At 38.9% G+C, this 25,159-nt stretch overlaps 1 protein-coding gene across 1 annotated transcript; it reads left to right on the plus strand.

The window, feature by feature from the left end:
* Positions 1 to 1,604: 1,604 nt before the first annotated feature.
* On the plus strand, positions 1,605 to 25,159 carry LOC127802625 (QWRF motif-containing protein 2-like). The gene is made up of 6 exons (XM_052338541.1): positions 1,605 to 3,376; positions 14,658 to 14,777; positions 16,337 to 16,453; positions 16,571 to 16,660; positions 24,542 to 24,649; positions 24,738 to 25,159. The coding sequence occupies exons 1-6, from the start codon at positions 1,958 to 1,960 to the stop codon at positions 24,795 to 24,797; spliced, it is 1,914 nt and encodes a 637-aa protein (XP_052194501.1). The 5' UTR covers positions 1,605 to 1,957; the 3' UTR covers positions 24,798 to 25,159.

Consider the following 25,159-nt stretch of genomic DNA (forward strand, 5'->3'; position numbering starts at 1 on the left):
TATTACATTTTATGTGATAATTTTATTTTTTTATATTATAATGTTAATTAATATATATTTATTTATTTCATAAAAATACATCTCCATCCGATCGCGGACATTGTTTGGTCCCTTTGTATTGACGCCTTATTTAGTTTATTTTTAATATATTCATGTTGTTATGATTTTTGTGTTTTTAATTAAAATTAGAGGGTGGCTCTAGGTATCAAAAAATTTAAAAATTAAATAAAAGTTCATTTCCTAGTAGTGTTTGATAATAGCAGTCTATTTCTTATTTGTTTTAAGCAAAATTAATTTCAAAAATATAAAAAGTAAAAAAAAAAATGAGAATAGTAAGAAACGCCAAATATATTGTTGTTGTTCGAGATATAGTAATTAAAAATTATCTGTATGAGAAAGCTCGAGAAGTTGGTAGAATTTGACGAATATATCGCCTCAGATGAATGCTCTCTCGAAGAGAAGTCTAAGTTTGGTCATAGATCTAAAAGTACAATGATTTATTTAATATTTTTAAAAATATTATAACTTAAATATTTATAAATTTAGAAATACAATAATTTATTTAACGTTCACTTAAATTGTACAAAAATATAAATGAGATATGATACGAAACAAAAACGGAGTAATGACATTTTTAAAAAAATAAAGAACTGAAATGTGAGAAAACATGTAAGTAAATTTTTTGGTTTGTAAATATATTTTTTAATATAAAAATTAATTTTAAAAAAACATAAATTTCATAATATATTTAAATAAATATCGAGAAAAAATGAAAATTTTCTTGTCTCTAAATGTAAATACGTTTTTGATATTTTTTAATATTATAAAAGAGTTTTGAAATGTTTTAAAAATGGATTGAAAATATTTTTTTTAATATTTTTAAAATATTAAAACAACGTTTTTCTGTACAGCACAGACGTTTATGGCGTAATTAGCGTCAGAAATTAAAAACCTAGAAAAGAGCAAAGATTTTAGTAATGGAATGGAAGGGTGGGGGCCACCTGACCTGAGCGTCACTCAACTCAAGAAAGAGAGAAATCCTTACCATTCAGAGAGAGAAATGTCATTCTAGAATAAAAAATAAATAAAAACAAATTCAGTAAAAGACAAATATCTGATTATTTGATTTTCCAATAAGAAATATTCAAGGCATTTCAAAATTTTCAATACTCCAATTATTATAAGGCTTTGTATAATTACAAATACAATTATAAGCCTACAGATTCTATACGCAAATAGTATTTTAGTTATAAATATATAAAAAATATTTATAATTTTTTAAAAATAATTAATAATTTATGATGAAGTGTTGTTAATTTATTTAAAAAATATTTATAATTATATAAAAATTAAAATTTAATTTACAAATAACAGCCAAGCTACGTTATCGTAAATATATATATATATATAATAACGGCCAAGGCTTTGTATATAGTGGACGTTGAATTATTTTTATTTATAGTTATTTAAATAATTTTACATTTCGTCTAGACGTCTTGAAAAATTAAGGAAAATAGTATTTTTTTTATTATAAATATATATTAATTAAAAGTTTGACAAATAAATAAACACGATTTGGCAAGGCGTAACGTCTCTCCAAAGATTCACAAGACTCCAAACGAGCACAAAGCTCACCTCTCTCTCTCTCTCCCTCTCCCTCTCTCTATAGAAGCATCGATTGCCCCCAATCTCACCCAACGGCACCGTCGTCTCTCTCGCCGGAGAGAAAGACTCGTCTCTCCAGCATCTGATCTTCGTTGCAGCATTGCTTAGATCTTCTTCACAATGTGGAATCATCGACAGACCCACACCGGGGCTTTGAATTTGAGCTCCACTGGCTTTTCTTGATTCTTTCTCTTTTTGCAGGGTTTTTGGGCCATGGAAGGCAATGTGAGGTGAAAAATTGAGAATCCTCGGAATCTGTTTCTGGATGCGTGTAGTGTGTATATAATGTGTGATGATGTTGGCTGCTGTTTCTGGTGCTGCTTCGCAAGGTGAGTCCACCGCTCAGCTGTATAATCCGACGGCAAGGCCGCCTTTGTTGCCTTCCGAGAGAGACAATGGCGTTTCTGTGGTCCCCAAAAGGCCCAAATCGAGGGCGGTTCCTTCCAGATACATGTCGCCTTCTCCTTCCGCTTCCAATTCCGCTGCTGCGCAATCTGTTTCTTCGAATTCTACTAGGTCGGCTTCGCCTCTAGTTTCCAGAAATTCGACTCCGACGCCGGCGAAGCGGTCGGTGTCGGTGGACCGGAGGCGGCCGGGGGCTTCGCGGCCGCTGCTGGCGGATCTTGAAGCGAAGGCGGGGAATGGCGGTGAAGTGTCGGCCGCCACGAGGTTACTGGTCACTTCTAGTCGGAGCTTGTCGGTCTCGTTTCAGGGAGAGGCGTTTTCGCTGCCGATTAGTAAGACTAAGGCGGCGCCTCAGACGCCTAATTTGATCGGTGGGAGGAAGGGCACGCCGGAAAGGAGGAGGACTAGTACTCCTTCGAGAGGAAAGGTTGATGGCGGTGGGAATCAGGCGGAAAATGCTAAGCCAATTGATCAGCATCGGTGGCCAGCAAGGGCGCGGCAATCGACTCCTTTGTCGAGGAGTTTGGATTGTAGTGAGGATAAGAAGAAGAAGCTCATTGGATCTGGGAATGTTGTTAGGGCATTGCAGCAATCTATGATTGATGAGGGTAGGAGGGCATCTTTTGATGGTAGATTAAGTCTTGATATGGGCAATGCTGATGTGTTGAAAGCAATTCAGCGAGGTTCAAATGGAAACTCGGTGAACAACGATTCATATGTGCCATCTGATGTCACTGCATCTGACACTGATAGCGTATCTTCTGGTAGTACTTCAGGAGTCCAGGAATGCGGTGGGACTGTCAGGGGCCAGAGTGGTCCTCGAGGAATTGCTGTTTCAGCAAGGTTTTGGCAAGAGACCAACAGTAGGTTGAGGAGATTGCAGGATCCAGGTTCGCCCTTGTCGACCAGTCCTGCAAAATTGGTAGGTCCACCGAAGTTTATTCAAACAAAAAAGTTGCCAACTGATGGCCCATTGTCATCTCCACGCACGATGTCTTCTCCTGTTAGGGGGGGAATGAGGCCTGCATCACCAAGTAAACTTATGCCATCCATGGGATCATCGCCCTCAAGGGGAATGCTTAGCCCATCTCGGGTCAGAAATTCAGTTTCTGGAACCGTTAGCAGTAATTTTGGTGAGACCTCATCAGTTCTCAGTTTTGCTGTTGATGTTCGGAGGGGTAAAGTCGGGGAGAATCGCATTGTTGATGCACACTTGTTAAGACTTTTGTATAATCGGCACTTGCAATGGCGGTTTGTAAATGCTAGGTCGGAAGCTGCTCTGTTGGTGCAGAAACATAATGCGGAGGTGAGGTATTCTGATTATGTTTCATTTTCTAAATATATCGAATATACGTTGCCTTTCTTAGTTTAATATATTGCTGGGTGTATATTGGTTGTCTAGTTCTGGTTCATTCTATGATATATGTTGCTTATATGCCATCTGTTAATTGGATAAAGTTACATAATCTATTTTAGTTCTTGGGGCCACCCTTATACTAAGAAAATGATGGGTCACAGTTAATTGGATGGTAAAAAATGTTACTTCTGCTGCATTCTTCAAACGAAGTAAGCTGTATAAAAACCTGGGAAATTTTGAAATTTTGCTTGAGTTCTTATATGAAATGCTGGAAATAAAAACGTGCAAGGTAAAAGAAACTTGCAAGACGGTGGCAAATGTTAAAGATTACTGAAATAGATCAGCTGACAAATTGGAGGGGTGGGTGGGTAAATTCATTGATGCAATTGCAAACATAAACAAGTTCAACGGGTTTTGAGTGTTGACAAATAGAAAAGCTATATCCAGAATGCATTTATGTCTGACTATGAATTAACTTCGGAATGAGGTTCTTTAAAGTTCCTTTTGGAGTGATAGGTGAATATATGCAACAATGTGTCAAATAGTTGCTAGTGTTAGGACTCGTTTTGCAGATGAGTTTGGCCTATTCTTAACCAAAAATGCTGCATTATTAGTACAAGTTATGCGTAGCTTTAGAATTGTATTTAAGAGTAAAAGTGCTAAAAGTTCTAAGAAATTTTATGAACTCATCTCCACTGTGCTAGAAAGGTAGGTAACTTCATAGCAAGGATTTCTTATTGGAAAGGGAAGACATTTAAACTTGTCTTAGCAGATTTGATATGGTGAGACAAGGGAATCAACCAGAATAAGACGGATGTCATAATTGTTATCATCACAACCCTTAATCTCACTAATTGGGGTGTGGTATGTAGATTCTAGGTTTCCGTAGAGAAGAATGAACAAGCAGAAAGAGAAGAACAGAGAGAAAGAAAAGGAAAAAAGAAAATAATAAAGAGAAGAAAGAAGAGAACCAAAGACTCAAATGAGAGAAGGGAATCAGAGAGAAGATAAGAGAGAGAATCATATAGTATCTAAAGAAATAAAATTCTAACTTTAGCCTCCTTTATTGTCTCCATCACTCTCTCTGTTGAGAAAAACTCTTCTTCAGAGTAGTTTGATGGAAGATGCTAGAGCAGCGTCTAAATACATATAAGAAGGGTTGATTTGGGATGTTTTGGATGAAGGAGGACCCTCCCTGGAGCTTTGTTAGGCTTAATTTATGTTTTATGTATCGGGGGTATTTTTGTCATTCTACTTAATGTCTCATAGAGTTTTTTTGGTAACTCTACTTATGTGTTTAGGTTTTATTTATGTTTTTTTTTAGTCTTATTATTAGTAGTAATTTTTGTTTAGTTTTCCTCATGGGAAAAGGATTTTCCTAAACCCAGTAGGAATAACATTACTACAACTCTATAAATGCTACTGTAATATTTTTTCTTAGTGGTGAATGGAATAATAAATAATTATCTATATTTTCTCTAAGCATGTTATGCTTTCTTGGAATTGTGATGCAATTCTAACCCCTAGGTGTGACACCTAGAAGCTATTTCTCCCTCTCTACTTAATCTTCGGTTTTAGATTATTATTTTTGTATCCTTGCTTCCATACCTCTTCTCAGCCCCCAAATTTGGAAAATTTAAGGTTATCAAAACACTCCTATCAGAATCATGATAAAAAGAGCAGTCCCAGCGGACAAAACGCCCGCCAATGGGTATCGGATAAGTTGGATTAAATTTAAACATATGGAACGTGAGTTATACAAATATATATATATAAATGTGAAGATTCAAGGCTAGATTAAACTGTAAGGTGGAGAACCGGAGAGAGAAAGATTGGAGGAGAAGAATGAAAGAAAGAGATAACAGCCAAATTCTGTGTTCAGTTAGTGTGCTGAAGCCTGACAATTACTTATTATGAAACAGTTTTGCATACTACCTAATGGCAACATACAATACAACAACAACAACAACAACATATCCAGCCTTTATCCCACTATGTGGGGTCGGCTACATGAATTCTAGACTTCCATGTATTTCTATCTTTTGTCATATCTTCATTGAGATCCATACACTTCATATCAAACTTTAATGTCTCCCTTAAAGTCTTCTTAGGTCTGCCTCTATCTCTTTTTTTGATTAATTGTTCCATTTCATCAACTCTCCTCACAGGAGCGTCTCTTGGTCTCTTTCTCACATGACCAAACCATCTTAGTCTAGTCTCTCTCATCTTCTCCTCTATTAGCACTACTCCTATCTTATTACGAATAACTTCATTTCTAATTTTATCTTTTCTTGTATGGCCGCACATCCATCTTAACATTCTCATCTCCGCTATAACAAAACTGGTCTTATAGCTGTCCTATAGAATTTTCTTTTCAATTTTAATGGGATTTTATCATCACATAGCACCCCCGATGCATTTCTCCATTTTAGCCAACCTGCCTTAATTTTATGTGTGACATCTTCGTGAATTTCTCCATCTTTTTGAATTACTGATCTCAAATATCGAAAATGGTCTTTTCTTTGTAAGATTTGGTCTTCTAATTTTATTATAACATCCTCCACTCTTGCATTCTTACTAAATTTACATTCCATATATTCTGTTTTCTTTCTGCTTAATTTAAATCCTTTAGATTCTAAATTGTTTCTCCATAACTCAAGCTTAGTGTTCACTCTTTCTTTTGTTTCATCCACCAACACTATGTCGTCTGCAAATAGCATACACCATGGCACCTCTGTCTGAATATCTTTAGTGAGTTCATCCATTACTAAAGCAAATAAGTATGGACTTAGTGTAGAACCTTGATCCAATCCTATTGTAATTTTAAACGGTTCAGTATCCCCTCTGCATGTTCTGACCCTCGTCTCTGCTCCATGATACATGTCCTTAAGGGCTTGTATATAGGCTATTCGGACTCCTTTCTTCTCTAAAACCCTCCATAATACTTCTCTAGGGACCCTATCATAGGCATTTTCTAGATCTATAAATACCATATGTAGGTCCTTCTGATGATCCCGATACCTTTTCATTAGGCGTCTCAGTAGGTATATAGCTTCCATTGTTGACCTACCGAGCATGAAACCAAACTGATTTTCTGAGACCTCTGTTTCTTTTCTGAGCCTCTGCTCTATTACTCTCTCCCAGAGTTTCATGGTATGGCTCATTAACTTAATTCCTCTGTAATTTTCACAGTTTTGAACATCTCCTTTGTTCTTATATATAGGGACCAAAGTACTCTTCCTCCACTCATCTGGCATCTTTTTTGATTTAAGAATCGCGTTAAATAATTTCGTTAGCCAGGAGATACCCTCTTCTCCTATGCATTTCCATGCTTCTATTGGTATATTATTCGGTCCCACCACCTTATGATTTTTCATCTTTTTTAATGCTTGCCTTATTTCATTTGGACTTATGTGTCGATAAAATGTATAGTTCACGTTCCCTTCGGAGTTACTAAGATGTTCCAACCTAACTCTTGTGTCGCCATCATCATTGAATAATTTTGTGAAATACTCATTCCATCTCTCCTTAATCACTCCCTCATTCACTAATACATTTTGATTTTCATCTTTTATGCATTTCACTTGATTTAAATTCCTTGTTTTTCTTTCTCTTACTTTAGCTAATTTATATATATCCCTTTCTCCATCTTTTATATCAAGTCGTTTATATAGATTCTCGTATGCTTTTGACCTTGCTTCACTAACAGCTTTTTTTGCTGCCTTTTTTGATTCTTTATAATTTTTTTGATTTTCTTCATTGTTGCACTGATATACAGCCTTATAGCAATTTTTCTTATCTTTAATTTTCAATTGCACTTCTTCATTCCACCACTAAGACTCCTTAAGGTTAGGGGCTCTACCATTTGTCTCTCCAAGCACTACCTTTGCTGTGTTTTTCAGGGCATTAGCCATTTCTCTCCACATTTGGTTTGTCTGTCCTTCTCCATTCCATTCTCTTCTACCCCTTAATTTTTCTTTGAAAATTAGTTGTTTCTCCCCTTTTAAATCCCACCACCTGATTCTTGGATTTTGTTTTATGTAATTTTTTCTTTTCCAATTTCTTACTTGGATGTCAAGTACTAGAAGTCTATGTTGAGTAGTCAAACACTCTCCCGGTATCACCTTACAATCCCTACAACATACCCGGTCCTCTTGTCTCATGAGGAAGTAATCTATTTGGATGCTTATTGTGACATTTTTATATGTGATTAAGTGTTCGTCCCGTTTTTTGAACCTAGTATTGGTTATGATGAGCCCATAATGACAACATACAATGGGGAAACAAAAAAATAGACATTCTAATTCTATCAAACTTCCTAAATTCCATGTCTTGCGATGACTAATATATCCAATAACAATAGCCACCTTAAATTTATATCTATGCAATCTCCATCAGTGAGGTGAGCAATCATGCTGCCTACAAGATGATGGTGACAATAGTTATAGAACTGAAGGTAGGATCTCTGACTGAATCATTCGAATGTATAGATGTTTGCTTAATATTGACATGTCATGTACCTGGGGTATACTGTAATAAATAAAATACTAGGGAGGAGATGATAAAAACAATTGTACAAGGGTAGTAGTGAGCTGTGAACTTAGGCGATCATCTTTGGCGAGAGATGTAGCTCGTGAGGAAGGCTATAAATAGTGGCCAGCCTTATTCTGTTGCACATGAATATTTTTGAATGAAATCTGAATTTCCCTCCCATTCTATCTCTCTAATTCTCTCCCTATTCTCCTAATTCTTCCCTCTCTTACGCGAGATCCTTCTCATTCTCTTTGTGGTCTCTCCCATTCGGAAGAGACCAGTCTTAGAACACTACTAGATCCTCGTGGATCTGACAATTTGGTATCAAAGCCACTTCTTGGGAATCATGAGCGAAGGAGTCATCTATGGCGGAAGGTACACAGATGAAAGGATTGGAGGCACAAGTGCAACAATGCAGATCCTCGATGACCGACTTGCAGGCAAGGGTAGATCAATTGGAGTTGGGATTGAACATGAATCATGAGGCGATCATCGCCATGGACAGGAAACTGGATGTTGCAGTAGCTCAGATCCGAGAGGAGGTACGAGGATTTATGGTGATGTTCGCCAGACAACGTCAGGTAAGTATTCTGTAACATCCTGCATCGAGCGATAGGAATGATCGGAACAACTTACCTTGATGGGCCTACACGAACTTCCCAGGGAGTCTCCCATCCTTGAGCTTCCCCAGCTCAAGCACGCTTAACTCGGGAGTTCTTTACCTACATTTAGCCCGAAAGGTATCAAGCTGATGTTATTTCCTTCCTTACACTATCCTCGATATATACTAACTTCTCTAGGCTCTCGAGGTATTACATTCTCCCCTCTTAAGCATATGACGTCCTCATCATGCGACCTTACGATAGGTCCCAGATTTCTCCCTTTTGGAGGCTGCCATCCTAGAAGCCTGCCAGAAGTCGCTCCTTGCTCAAGCCCTTGCACCTCGACACTACTCCCCGCCCTCATCAGACTGCTTTCACTAAGGGTAGGCTCTGATATCACCTGTAACATCCCGCATCGAGCGATAAGAAGGACCGGAACAACTTACCTTGATGGGCCTACGCGAACTTCCCAAAGGGTCATCCATCCTTGAGCTTCCCCAGCTCAAGCACACTTAACCCGGGAGTTCTTTGCCTACGTTCAGCCTAAAAGGTATCTAGCTGGTGTTATTTCCTTCCTTATACTATCCTCGATATATACTAACTTTTCTGGGCTCTCGGGGTATTACATTCCACCTGATTTTCCTCCACGAGAGAGGACAAATCCAATTATGACCGGACAAGGTAGAACGGATCCTATGATACCGGGGAGAAGAAGGAATTCGAGGACCACTAAGACATCGGTGGGGGAAGAAGATCAGGGTGAGCCAGGGGAAGCCGGATGGGAACGGCGACAGGAGGCACCGGTAAACCACAACCCGCATGGTTTACCCATGTTGAGGCTGGAAATTCCCTTGTTCGATGGGACTAACCCCCGTTGGTGGGTTAGGAGGTGCGACAAGGTGTTTGAATGGTATAGAGTAGCGGAGAGGCAAAAGGTAGCCATAGCTGTAGTGTATTTGAACTATGCAGGGGACGTTTGGTATCAAAGGTGGTCCAAGGTTTGAGAATTCTGTAGGTGGGAAGAATTTGTAGAAGAATTTTGCGAAAGGTTTGGAGATCGAGGACTCTCTGATGTGGTTGAAGAATTTAACAAAATCGAACAGGTTGGAATGGTGATGGAGTACCAACTTAGATTTGAGGAGTTGAAGGCTTTAATGCTCAACCACAACCCCTTCCTAACCAAGACTTATTTCGTTTCAAGCTTTATAAGCGACTTGAACGAGGAATTGAGACCCCTAGTGAAAGTGCTAAGACCATGTACTCTTAGGCATGCTGCCTTTAGTGCTAGGTTGCATGAGGTGGCGGTGGAAGCACTAATGAAGAAACAAAGGGCAACGAATAGGATTGTAGCTCCAATGAACTCACTGCTTGGTAGGAGCTTTACCAGGGAATGGGGAAGGGGATCTCAGGGGATGAAGAACTTAGCGCTATTAGCTCCCAACCCCCAAGGAGGGAAGACCATAGAACAGAGGAGGCAAGCGAACCTCTGTTTCTGATGTGGAGATAAGTACTATGTGGGACATCAATGTAGGAAACAACTCTTGTTGCTAGAAGGAGAAGAAGAGGATCCAGTAGAAGGGGAAGAAACAACACTCGTACCAAAAGAAGAAGAAGACGATGGTGAGATATCCTTACATGCCTTTAAGGGACTCACCAACAACAAGATAATTAAGGTGGAAGGGCAAGTGGAGGAGAGTAAGCTGATGATTCTAATTAATAGTGGGAGTACCTACAATTTCTTGGATGACAGCACAACTAAGAGGTTGAAATGCTCCCGATTCCAACTCAACCATTGACAGTAACAGTGGTTAATGGGAATAAGGTAATGAGCAAGTTTGCATGTGCAGGATTCTGTTGTGATATGCAGGGAGAGGGATTCGAGGCCGATTTGAGACTACTAAAATTAGGGGGATGTGATGTAGTACTGGGAGTCGATTGGATGAAGAATGTTAGTCCGATCTATTTTGACTTCAATAAAATGGAGGTGACATTCGAAAAGGAGGGAAGGAAGATGACACTTAGAGGCAGCAAGGAGATTGGGGTATGCAAGATGATTACAGGTAAAGGGCTGCAGAAGCTACTCAAACACAAGATGTGTCAAGTGGCTCAACTATTCTCTGTTCAGGCCACGGAGGAAGGAGAAGAGGAGCTAATTACAGAAGGAGGATTCATGTTAACCATCAATAGTTCACCGCCATTCCATTCTGAGGTACACCATTTTGATCTACTTAATATATTTCTAGTTGAATTTGAGAATTTATTTGTAGAGCCTCAATCTTTACCTCCAAACCGAACTGTTGACCACACTATTAACCTCAAACCCCACACAGAACCTGTTAACATCCGTGCATACTATTACCCTCCTAACCAGAAAACTGAGATAGAAAAATTGGTTAAGGAGATGCTCCACAAATCCCTCATAAGACCCAGTCACAGTCCTTTTGCATCACCTATGTTGCTAGTCAAAAAGAAAGATGGTTCCTGGCGGTTTTGCATTGATTACTGCCAGCTAAATGAGATAACCATCAAAAACAAATTTCCCATCCCACTCATTGATGACCTACTTGACGAACTTAAATAGGCCACTATCTTCTCTAAATTGGACCTAAGATCCGGATACCACCAAATCCGAATGAATCCAATGGACATTCCCAAAATCGCATTTAGAACACACCAGGGCCATTATGAGTTTCTTGTCATGCCCTTTGGGTTAACAAATGCCTCGGCCACTTTTCAATCCGTAATGAACCAGATCTTCGAGCCATACCTTAGAAATTTTATTCTTGTCTTCTTCGATGACATACTTATATACAACCCAACCTTTGAACTCCACCTACAACACTTGAGGACTACATTTGAAATTCTTAAGGTCAACTAGTTATATATTAAGAGATTAGAGTGTGCCTTTGCACAAAGCTAGGTGGAGTATTTGGGGTATATCATATCGGGCCGAGGAGTGAGTACGGATCCAAAAAAGTGGCTGCCATGACCAACTGACCAAGACCAAAGACTGTTAAGGCTCTGCACGGCTTTCTGGGGTTGACCAGTTATTATAAGAGGTTTGTGAAGGGGTATGGAAGCATCAGTAGGTCACTGACAGATTTACTAAAAAAGGATGGATTTGAGTGGGATCATAAGGCAGATATCGCTTTTGAGTCATTAAAGAGAGCTATGAGTGAGGCTCCTGTGCTCGGTCTACCCGATTTTAGCAAAACATTTGTGGTGGAGACGGATGTAAGTGGAATGGGCATAGGAGCAGTGCTCATGCAAGAGGGCAGACCCTTGGCATTCATCAGTCAGGCCCTAGCCCCAAAGCATATGGGCCTCAGTGTGTATGAAAAGGAGTTGCTAGCGATTATTTTTGTGGTGGAAAAATGAGGACATTATTTGGAGGGAAACCAATTCATCATAAAAACAGATCATGAGAGTTTGAAGTTTTTACTTCAACAGAAACTTCACACCCATTTGCAGAGAAAAGGGATGACTAAATTAATGGGCTTGAACTACACAATACAATACAAGAAGGGGAAGGAAAACATTGCAGCTGATGCTTTGTCTAGATGCCTTGAAGACGGGACAACTGCTGCTATCTCAACATTGGTTCCAGAATGGTGTCAAGAAGTGGCTAAGAGTTATGACGAATAGACCAAGAATCTTCTAGAACAATTGATAATTGCTCCTGCAAGTAAAGTGGGGTATACGCTGATGAATGGGGTGATAAGATTCAAAGGTAGGCTGGTGGTGGGAAACAACATGGAACTGAAGAGGAGGATACTGCAGGCCTTACACGAATCTCCTCTTGGTGGCCACTTCGGAGTCCAAAATACTTATCACAAGGTGAAGCAACTGTTTAGGTGGCCTAAGTTGAAAGAGGAGGTGATGAAGTTTGTACTAGCATGTGATGTGTGCAAGAGATGTAAATCGGAGACTGTGGCCTATCCAGGACTTTTACAACCACTGGTCATTCCCGGGCAAGCATGGGAGAGTGTTTCAATGGACTTCATTGAAGGCCTTCCACGGTCAGAAGGAAAGGACTGCATATTTGTGGTGGTAGACAAGTTCTCCAAATTTGCTTACTTTATGGCCCTTACTCACCCTTACACAGCACATGAAGTAGCTCGGGTTTTCTTAAATCAAGTGGTGAAAGTGCATGAGCTACCGAAAACTATAGTGTTAGACTGAGACAAGATTTTCACTAGCCTCCTATGGCAGTTGCTAGTGAAATCATTGGGAGCAAAGCTAAGCCTCTCTTCTGCCTATCACCCTCAAACGGATGGGCAGACCGAAATGGTGAATCAATGCCTCGAAATATACCTCAGGTGCCTTTGTTTTATGCACCCAAAAGGCTGGCATAAGTGGATCTCAATTGCACAATGGTGGTATAACTCCTCCTACCACAGTGCCATTAAAATGACACATTTCGAGGCCCTCTTTGGCTACCAACCCCCCTTATTACCAGCCCTTCTTGTATCTACCAGTGTGGCAGAGGTGGATGACCACCTGCAACAACGGCAACAGGTCCTTCAATAGCTAAAAAGGGACTTAGCCATGGCTCAGAATCGGATGAAACAAATAGCGGACAAAAGGAGGAGTGAGAGAACATTCCAGGTGGGCGAGACAGTCTACCTTAAGCTAAAAGGACCACACCTCAAAGCCTTAACCCCAGGCCCTATCTCTAAATTGAGTCCTAGATATTTTGGTCCCTTTCCCATTCTGGCTAAGATGGGAGATGTAGCCTATAAACTGCAACTACCGGAGGGAACTCACATCCATCCGGTATTTCATGTATCGCTATTGAAAAAGTCGGTGGAGAACCAACCAACCAGTGCCCATCTACCATAAGGAACACCCAACGCTGAATTGTCCCTACATCTCCCGCCAAGGGTAGTAGCTCGTGAGGAAGGCTATAAATAGTGGCCGGCCTTATTCTATTGCACATGAATATTTTTGAATGAAATCTGAATTTCCCTCCCATTCTATCTCTCTAATTCTCTCCCTATTCTCCTAATTCTTCCTTCTCTTACGCAAGATCCTTCTCATTCTCTTCGTGGTCTCTCCCATTTGGAAGAGATCAGTCTTAGAACACTGCCAGATCCTCACGGATCTGACATGACAGAATTAGAACAAAAATCTTTAGAACGACAAGATCCACAACAATGCTCTCAATACTTATTCAGAAGAATTCTGTTGATAAGCAATAACCATTAAAATGATGAGCATGGTTGTAATGTGGATCTTCAGATGAAATATGTGTTAAAACAGTAAAAGACTATTAAAAGTGAGCAATCTGTTAGCTGATAGAATTTTTAAGATGGCTGACTTTTGACCAATGAAAAACTAAAATCAGATTGTTGGAGTGATTTTTTCATGTTCAGGGTAATTACAGGGAAAACTAAAACAGACAAATAATTACATTGGGATGGCCCATTAAAAATTTGGTAGCATGTGGACTTATTGAAGTTATGAATCTCAATTGTATGAAACAATATACAATTTCTTTTTATTTTTTCTTTTATAAGGAATCCTTTCTTCTGTCCCCATGTGATCCAAATCAAACAAAGGAGCGAGCCAAAGGGATGACTTCCCATTTTGCTTGCTCAATTTACCTAGTTCCTTTTGCCAAACAATTTGGATCAACAAAAAATCAAATGCATAAACTTGAGAACTTTATTGAACCAACTTAGTTCATTTTGGTTCAGATTCATCACCAATTTGGTCATGGGTTTAGCTCAGGGGTTGCATTGTTAACTTGCATTAACTTGTGGCGTTAAATTAACTAGTAATGGTCCATCTTACACTAGTTTCCACCAACAGGGGAAAATGTCATAAATTAAAGTTTAAGGAGACCCAATTTTTGGTGTAACTGTAGAGGCTGTTATTTACCCTTTTCTGTACTATTTTAATAAAACAAAAATAGATTTATATCTGCAATACTTTTTTATTTTCTTTTGTACATATAAAATATACATTTATTGTGCGTTTTTCTTCTTAGCTTGTAATGTGATTACATTGCTTTGTTTTTCTACTTGTCAGAAAGTGTAGCATTAAATACTCATACTGACTTTATTACCTAAATGCTGTCCTTTGTTTATCAGAAAAATCTCTGGAATGCGTGGATAACAATCTCAGATCTACGGGACTCAGTCACCAAAAAAAGACACCGTTTGCAGTTGTTGAGGCAAAAGTTGAAGCTAGTTGCAATTCTCAAGGGACAAGTAAGATTTTTTTGACTATTCTTTTCTTGTAATACCAGATCCTGCTGGAACTCTTTGGTTGGGAGTCTCTGTTTGGCTTGGCTTTGTATTTGTTCTACATTCTTGTCAAAAGTGTGGATATGCATGTGTTGTCTGCCTCGCACACATGAATTCTATAATTACGTGTCACTTTTCTGAATTATTTTATATATGGAAACTGGAAAGACACTTGAAGATTCAAATTAGTATCAGCTGTGACCCAATTACATATATAAATTGTATATATGGAAAAACACTTGAAGATTCAAATTAGTATCAGTTGTGGCACAATTACATATAAAAATAACATCTTTTACTAAAGAAATAACGATTTTGCACATAAAGATATAGGGGTTGCACAGCACTTCCTTCACCAGACGAGTTTCTGAATAGGTAGTTAATTATTACCCAAAATATACATTGCAGCACACAACCTCTTCCTCCCCTCCCCCGCCGTCCATTGATGTATACAATTGGAGTACTCAACTTGCAGGTCCAAAATCGTAGTGTATAAACCATTGTCCACTATATAGATATTTTATAAGTTCTGTCATGACTTATAAGCTGCAAACAAAGTAGATCAGTCTGGGATAAGTTGTAACTGGTGTACATTCACCAGCTTAAAAAAATGAATTAATGTGTAGCCACCCTCGAGGTTTAGTTCCCAATTAGCAAATAGCTGAGAGTAATTCCTATTAAAACTGAGTGACACGTGGAAAACACATCTAAAAAATCACTTGACTCATTGTGTCATGACTTGTCATTCTCAAGATTTGGTCCCTGATCTTGGATTCTTGATTCAATCACACTTCCTTAGGGATTTTACCTCCTACTCTGTTTCTTATTTCCTTCTGTAGGAAATAAATCAAGAATTTTCTTGGAGGAAGAGTTGAAAGATGAATGGGTTTCACAAAGAAAGCATGTCAATTCTTTTTCCCAGAATTCTGGAAAATTGAAATAACCACCAACTGGAAGATTTCTATTATTTTGGGGCCTTTGTACCAAAATTACCATAATCATAGCAGAGAATTTCTTTAAATGGGCTGATGAACTTGAAGGTTCTTGGAATTTAAATAATATTTTTTAAAAATTGTGGCCATAAGCAAAGTTAGTGTTCCAAAATTTCTGGGTTATTTTATGTGTAGAAGAAAAAAAAAAAATTCCTCTCTATAAAAGTTGCCTTTACCTTGGAGCTTCTTTTCAAGTTAAATGAGGTGCTCCTTTCCTGCATATTTAATTATTCCTTTGTTTTTCCATCTCCATTCCCTTTTGGAGTGGTGCATCTCATCCAAACTCTCAACATTTTTTTTTTCTGAGCCTATTTTGCTTTGTTATTGTGATCCAGTTGGAAAATTTTAGTGGAATTACCGGTAGGGGAGAGGTGTAAAATGTTGAATACTATCAAACTTCTGCTAGATTGTCAGATATCCTAATTGGTATTAGAGATGATTGCTTGTGACCATATTTTTCTCAGATATTGATGTTTTTTCTTAGACACATGCTATAAGGGTATCTGAACTCTGAATTCATTTTATATTTAGATAACTTTTTTGGAAGATTGGGCTTCTTTAGATAAAGAATACTCTGTTTCTTTGCTTGGAGCAACTGAAGCTTTGAAAGCTAGCACTCTTCGCCTTCCAGTTGTTGGAGGAGCAATTGTACGTTTGTTGGGTTTTTTTACTCCTTTTTCTTTAATTCAGCAGTATCTTCACTCTCAAGAGCTCAAACTTTCTCTGTGGTGCTTAGCAAATTGTACCTTGTCTTTTATTTATCAGGTTGATGTGCAAAATGTCAAAGATGCTATCGGTTCAGCAGTTGATGTGATGCATACGATGGTGTCATCAATATGCTCGCTGTTGTCCAAGGTAAACATCATCATTTAATTTTCAGGGCCACATTTCACCTTGAATTCAGTTGATATTACTAAATGGAGTACGGTAAATTCATTGCAATTGATCTACTAATATGATTGGGTCCTGCCCTAGTTCAGATTAAGATTTTACTTTCTCAACAAGAGTTTCTGGGATATATGTGAGACAAGAATGTTGCATGTATATGACAGGAATCAGATATAGTTTATGTCATTGTTTTGCATTAAGAGATTACTACAAGTTTCAACAGCTATCAAAGAAGAGCTTCATAATTAACTCCCTGAACAGATTGCTACACCAAAATTTGTGTTTCATTATGTTCTTGAAAAATAACAAGATACTATGTAAGAAAAGCAAGTAGAGCAACTGTTCCTAGCAGTATCTGAGAAAAGAATTAAAGCTACCATATTGATAAGTCTCAGATCTGAGACTTATGCAGTTTGGGAAAATTAAGTAGTCGTAGAATTCAAATTGAAGGGAGAGAGAGAGAGAGAGAGATTTTGAAAGGAGGGGGGAGAATTGAGAGGAAAAGAGAGAGAGAGAGAGAATTTTGGAGGGAAAGAGTTATGCTCTATTCAATTGCATAAATCCCATCCTCGACGCCTCTTATCCTTTTATAGGCAGCCTTATGGTTGTAACCGCAAGGGGGTACAAGTTGTTAGAGCTGCAACCGTTCAATACAACTATGGCTTATTACAATACCAGGCTAATTATAGCCTTGCCCCCAAACTACTAATTACATTCATACCCCCAAACTACTAATTACATTCATGCCCTTGCGCGCCCTTTAGGGTCGTGACATTTTCCCTCCCCTTAGGATCTTTCTTGTCCCCAAGAAAGGACAATAGTTGGGCTGCTCAGGGGACTTCTTGATGGCACTATGGTAGCTTGAATTGTACCACCACTGTGCCATAGATAGCCATCTGCTCCAACTCTTGGGCTTGGCAAAACACAGACACCGTAGGTAGGACTTCAAGAATTGATTCACTCTCTCCGTTTGCTCATCCGTTTCCAGATGGTATGCTGTGGACGTATGTAGCCCTACTCCCAAGCCTTTAAACAGCTCCTGCCAAAAATGGCTTGTAAACATTTTATCCCTATCAGACACTATTGATCTTGGGACCCCATGAATCTTAACCATCGAGTCAAGGAACTGCATAGCCACCTCTTGGGCCGTGAATGGGTGGGTGAGACTTACAAAGTATGCGAATTTATTTAATCTGTCCACAATTACTAATATAGCATCCTTGCCCTCTGACCTGGGTAGTCCTTCAATAAAGTCCATAGACACCCCTTCCCAAGCTTGTTCTGGGATGGCCAATGGTTGGAGGAGTCCTAGTAAGGCCACATGCTCATGCTTGCACCTCTGACAAGTAGGGCAAGACAACACAAATTCCATTACTTCCTTCTTGAGTCCTATCTAAAAATACATTTGTCTTACCTTGTGGTAGGTAGCTCGAATTCCAAAATGGTCCCCTAAGGGGAAGTCATGCAAGGATTGCAAAATCCTTCGTTTGAGCCTCTGATCATTCCCAACCACTATTCTGCCACGATATCTTATCAGTCCTTGTGTCATGGTATACCCCCTGCTCCCTATAGGATCCACTGCCAACTGTTCTTGCAATTCCTTAAGCCACTCTCAGTATGCTCATAGCTCTCTGTGATCTCCTTTACCCAATCAGGGACGACAGCTATAATGGCACTGTAGCTGGCTTGTTCTTCTCTTATAGAAAGTGCATCGGTCACTTTATTCTCCTTCCTTTGCCTAAAGTGGATTGTATAATCCAAGCCTATCAGTTTAGATACCCCCTTCCTTTGGAGCTGGGTGTGTAGTCTCTGTTGCAACAAATGCCTCAAACTATCATGACCAGTCTTAATGATAAAAGGGCCTCCTTCCAGGTAGTGCCTCCACTTGTCCATTGTCACTAAGACTGCTAGTAGCTCCTTGTCGTATACACTTAGTCCCAAGTGCCTTGGGGCTAAGGCTTGACTAAGGTATGCTAACGGTCTGCCTTCTTGCATGAGCATTGCACCTACCCCCATATCACTAGCATCTGTCTCTACCGCAAAAGGTTTTGAGAAGTCAAGGAGAGCTAATACCAGGGCTCTTGTCATTGCCTCCTTGAGGGCTGTGAATGTCATTTCAACCTTGGGGTTCCACCGGAACTTATCCTTCTTTAGCAACTCGGTCAAGGGCTTACTAATTATCCCATAGTGTGGGACAAATCTCTGGTAGTACTCTATTAGTCCCAAGAACCCTCTCAATTTCTTCACAGTAGTAGGCTGTGACCATTTAGTCATAGCAGAGATCTTCCTTGGATCAGTATAACTCCTTTCCCCGATATTACATGCCCTAAATATTCAACCTCCTTTTGTGCAAACAAGCATTTGGACATCTTGGCATACAATTGATTGTGTTTAAGGATTTGGAATGCTGTCTGTAGGCGGGAAAGATGGAGTTTCAGGTTAGGGCTATATATTAGTATGTCATCAAAGAATACTAATATGAATTTTCTTAGGTAAGGGGCAAATAATTGGTTCATCAAGGCTTGAAAGGTAGCCGGGGCATTAGTGAACCCAAATGGCATAACAAGGAATTCATAAAGGCCTTGATGGGTTGGAAAGTCTGATTTTGGGATGTCTGCAAGGTGCATTCTAATATGATGGTACCCAGATCGCAAGTCTAGCTTAGAAAAAATGGTTGCCCCTTGTAATTCATCCATCAAATCTTCTATAATGGGAATAGGGAATTTATTCTTAATGGTTAGGGTGTTGAGCTGGCGATAATCCACACAAAATCGCCAGGTACCATATTTCTTTTTGACTAATAGGACAGGTGATGCAAATGGGCTTTGGCTGGGTTGTATAATTGAGGAGGAAAACATTTGTTTAACTTGTCTTTCGATTTTAGATTTCTGTATGGGCGGGTAATGGCAAGGCTTGATATTGATTGGTTCTGAATTGGGTTTCAAGGGAATGGTATGGTCCAAGGCTCGGTTTAAGGGGAGAGAGGTAGGTTTAGCAAACAATTTCTTAAACTCAATCAAAAGTTCATTGAGTGTGCCCAAGGGGGTTACCTCTTCTTGTGATGGTGTAGGTTCCACTATCTGCTTCTCATTGCCCCTTGTTCCCGTGCAGCCTTCTTCCTCCATTTCCACAGTTTGAATGGAGAATAGCTGGGAAATGTGGAACTTCCTCTTTTTAAGTAACTTCTGTAAATTCTTCCCTATAATTACTTTGCATTCCTCTGTCTTTAGGCTTCGCACCAATGTTAGCTTCTTGCCATCCACCTCAACTGTCACCTCTAGCTTATTGAAGTCAAATGTTAGAGGACTAATGGTTTTTGTCCAATCCACCCCTAACACTATATCACAACCCCCTAATTCCAGCACCTTTAGGTCCATCAAGAACTCCTGCCCTTGCATGAGCCACTTGAAATCTGTGCATTTGTAGTGGCTAAACATACGGTTATCATTGGCCATCATGATAGACAATGGTGTGGTGGCCACCAAGTCTCACTGTAGATCAGTGGTAGTAGCTTTACTGAGGAAGCTATGTGTACTGCCACTATCTATGAGGACCATCAATTTCCTCCTTTTGGCTTGCCCCTTGACTTTTATTATCTTTCCTATCGGCCCTCCTTCAATGCATGGAAAGATATCTCCCCTCCTTCATCTTCTACCTCTGCCTCCAGCACTCATCCCCTTCATGTTCACCCCCATAGGTTGTGGAGGGTTCACATTGCTCCTAAGCCCCGGCTTACCCCTCCCAGAGATGGCCTCTAACGTTAGTTCTTGAAGCTTGGCCTTCTCTGTGGCCTAACTTATAGTGGTAGGAACATCATTTTGACTATGGACTACAATTATCCTCTAAGGCCACTCACAAAATTCAATACAAAATACTACTCTGTCCGGTATGGTTGTGCATTCCACATAAGAGCTCTCAATTCTTTGAACTTGTCCAGGTAGTCAATCACCATTCCCGTTTGGTTCAACATCTTGAACTTCTCAATCACATCTGACGTGTTCTTCTCCCCGAACCTTACACACAGCTCTTTTGTAAACTCATTCCATCCAGCCTCCACCTCCCTCGCCTTGATCCACCCATGATACTAGGAGTAGATAATATCATTGAGATATGTTGTTGCCATAGTGAGCTTCTACACCAATGGATCCACCACGTCAGCTTGGATTCGTCAAACAAGGGAATCTCCAAACGAGGCATTGGGGTGGAGAAATTAGTGTGAGAATTCAGACCTCTTACCAGTGCTCTGATGTCCGTCTATGACGGCTCACTTGGTTCAATCAATCCGTCAGGTCGTGGGAGTATTTTGTGGCCAAAATGACTGGGATCCGTCGTCGATCGGGGTGGGAATTCAGGCGGCTACCTGAATTGTGGAAAGGCAGAGAGTATATTGAATATGCTATGAATTCTTTGTCCGTACTGATTGATGATTTCCCGATACTTCTCTAACTCCCGTTGCATCGCTTCTCTGGGAGCAGCTTGATCTTCCCTGCCTAGAGTGATAGCCTCATGAGTTTGGTTCATTCCAAACTCCAACACCTCTATGCGCGTCTCCAATTGCTTCATACATGTGCCTTCCACCACTGATTTTGCTCGAGTTGATATTGCCTTCAATCTCTGAGGATGTCCCGCTCTGATACCAAATGATAAGTCTCGGATTTGAGACTTATGTAGTTTGGAAAAATTAAGTAACCATAGAATTCAAATTGGAGGGAGAGAGAGAGAATTTGAAAGGAGGGAGAATTGAGAGGAAAAGAGAGAGAGAGAATTCTGGAGGGAAAGTGTGAGAAGTTAGAGGTAGAACTCCAACCTGAAAAGTCAATTTAACAGGTGGAGGGATCCTCCTCCTTATATATAGCCCAGGTCTCTCTTGTGGAGGCGATGTGGGATTCTCAACACTCTTCCCCACGCCAAAGTTTCTCCAGTAATTGATACATGCCCAGGTGATCGGGTAGGGTACTGGTCCATGACCACGACAGTCAAGGGTTAGCTCTGATATCATGTGAGAAGTTAGAGGTAGAACTCCAACCTGAAAAGTCAGCTTAATAGGTGGAGGGATCCTCCTTATATATAGCCCAGGTCTTTCTTATGAAGGCGATGTGGGATTCTCAACAGAAAGATTTATGTTATATTCAATTGCCTTAATGGTTGTAACAACAAGGGTACAAATTGTTAGAGATGCAACCGTTTAGTACAGCTATGGCATATTACAATACCAGGCTAATTACAGCCTTTCTCCCTAACTACTAATTACATTCATACCCTTGCCCGCCCTTTAGGGTTGTGACACATATTTATCGGTTGGCAAATCCAAATACACATGGAAATGAAAACTTATGTACTCCTTTTCCGCTTATCATGAAAATCCCTCATTGAGCCATGCCTTTCCCACCATGAACCCCTGGCCTGAACAAATCCATGTAACCACTTGCCAATTACTCAGACGAGCATGCATCGTTTCTTTTTGTCATCTCATACTTAGTCTCACTATCCTGTTTACACTTTTCAGCCCAAGGAATAGTCTTGGATGTTAACGTTGATGATTTGGTCTTCATACCTGGACTTTTTGGCACATCTAAAACCATCCTAGAGGGCCACTAGCTTCAGTAGCATCTCATTTCGATATTTCATATTGCAATGCAGTTAATGTTGCCAAATGGCTTCCTAAAGCCAATAGCACCAACATCCTAGGTAGGCTGCTTGGTCTTGACCTTGTATGCATAATATTCTGGCACTATACTAAGTAAAATAATACATTGATTAATACTTTCAGGGTGGGTATGGGCTAAGGGCCTAGTAGTCGTCCTCCTACTTATACCTATGTGGGTATTTTTTTCCCTTCTATACCCATCTCTTAAGATAAAATTTTAAGTCCATGTTGCATGCCCCCAAATAGATCGGATAGATCGGATTTGTTAGATACTTGTCTGGTAAAAATTGTCATCCCTAGAAAAAGATTAAAAAAATACTGCTCCATTTGTTCTGAAGTACAAATGTTTTTTGGGTAACAGGTGATACTTATTTTTTGATGTTTGGATAGCAAAAATTAGGAAAATACTTTTTACCTTAAAATCTATTTGAGACCAAAATTAAAACTTTACTATTTTAACAAAGAACCATATTTGTACACACAAAAGTTGTTAGATTTCCTAGTGTTTTGACTTTTTTTACATAAAATATTTTATGTCTAAACAAGATGGAGAAGATATAATTTTCACATATAATATTTTACATAGTATATCTCATAAACAGAAATATTTTTTTCCAAAAATAATACATAAATATATTGTTTTGATGTATATATACATTATAATACAGAAGCAAAATCAACATTTGTATGCATTTTAGATTTTTTTATTATTATTTTTAAATACAAGCCAAGTATCAGAAAATAGGATGAAAAATAATTTCTTGTTTAAAATATTTTTTTATAAAAATAATTTAGTTGGCTGAAAAAGAAACAAAAAACACAGTTAGTGAAACAAAATCAAAAGCTTATGAAATTTATGCCAACAAATTGGTATAAAAGACAAGAAAAAAAATATATATATATATATAAATTAGCTCAAGCAAAAGAAAAAAAAATGAGTTCAGTGAAATACATAAAAGGTGAAATAAAAAATACTAGTAAATGAGGAGGTTATCAAGGAGAAATGAAAGGAGTATTTCACGAAATTATTCAATAAAAATATGAAAATAAGTGGTTGAGGCATCTTGGTAACTCTAAAAAAATGAAAATTATATACTCTTTATATATTCTTAGGAAATAAAACAAGCATGGAAAAAGATGAAAAATAGTAAAGTGGTTGGACCAGATAACATCCCCATAGAACCATGAAAATGTATTGGAGAAGACGGTATTTTTTGGTTAACAAAATTATTTAAGATGATCCTTAAATGAAAAAGAATGCCAAATGAGGGTATTTTTGGGTTAACCATTATTTGTTGTGTTTTAATGTAAAATATGTTACATTTAAAACAAACAGAACCTAAGAGAAATGAGGATGTTAACATGGATGTGCAATCATACCAAAAAAAAATTAGAAATGAAGTTAGTTATAATAAAAGCTGAAATGTCTCTTATTGAAGATAAGATACGTGAGATATGGCTATGATGGTTTGGTCATTTGACAAGAAAACTAATTTAAGGAGAGTGGATGGAATAAAATAAGTATTTAGTAAAAGAAGTAGAGAGACTAAAAAAAGAAAAGAAAAAATGATAGGAGACTCTAAGATATGATATTAGTTACGAGGGCCTTACAATAAGTTATGGTTATAGAGGGGATGACTAGTAAGTTAGAATTCAGGTAGCTGTTTAATAATGAGATTAAGCCTTGATATGTTGTTGTGTTGGTAATATAAAATATTTTACATTGAAACAAATGGAGCCTAAGAGAGACGGCATGGGGGTGGGGGGCAAAAGAATTTATATGGAATGGCTTTTAGGTGTGTTCCACCTTGGTCCTTGTGGTGTTTGTGGAACATGGCAATGTAGATGTCTCATACAGGGTGTTCTAGCATTCTGGAAATCAAGTACCTTAATGCCGTTGCAGGTTTCATCTTCTGAAACATGTATTCTTGCGGTTTGGCAGAAAATTGATACATAAAGGAACCCATATTTTTCTCATTTCTTGATCACATGTTCGCATTCTGCAGTTCACGAGAAAATTCTTGTTTATTTAACCTACTTTTATATCATGTATAACTTCATTAATTTAAATATCAAATTTTGTGCCATGCCATAGACAAATGTTGAAGCAGACAGAGAGCTTTCAATGCAGAAAGGCTCAATGGTTACTACAATTTTGCTAATTTTAGCCAAATATACTTTGCTCCCTTCATCATTTTCAGGTGGAGGAAGTGAATTCTTTGCTGGCTGAACTCACAAGAGTGAGCGCGAAAGAGCTGGCTGGGCTCGACCAGTGCAAAGACTTATTTTCCATGTTAGCAGCCATGCAGGTAGATGCAGCCATCTTCTTCATCCTGGTCATAAAACTTCTTTTTCTGTCTCATCAGCTGATCACAAGTTCGATATCTCCATTTTCAGGTTAAGGACTGTAGCTTGAGAACGCATATACTACAACTTAATCGCTTACCAGCAGCCTGACAACACGCCCGTAGAACTGATCAGATCGTAATTGACCATCTACTACTCCAAGAAGCTAACATTATACCAACCGAAACCTTTCAACCTAGCCGGGGCGACACGAGGTAATAAGCTTACTAGTTTTAACATCTGCTGCTCATTTGAAGTATCTGAAAGCTGTTTTTAGGTCTCTCTCCTCCCTAGTATATTTCATGCATATCTTTGTATCCAAAAAGATCATAGAAAGTTCTATTGTCCTGCAAATGAGGCCCCCTTATACAAGTCTCCTCTTCTTTCTTCCTGGTAGTGGTAGAGGAAGCTTTCCCATCTGTATATATGTTATGAAATACTCGGATCATTGTTATTTAGCCATTTCTTTGAAA

The sequence above is a fragment of the Diospyros lotus genome, chromosome 5 (genome assembly GCF_014633365.1).
Source record: "Diospyros lotus cultivar Yz01 chromosome 5, ASM1463336v1, whole genome shotgun sequence".
In the NCBI taxonomy this organism is placed as follows: Eukaryota; Viridiplantae; Streptophyta; class Magnoliopsida; order Ericales; family Ebenaceae; genus Diospyros; species Diospyros lotus.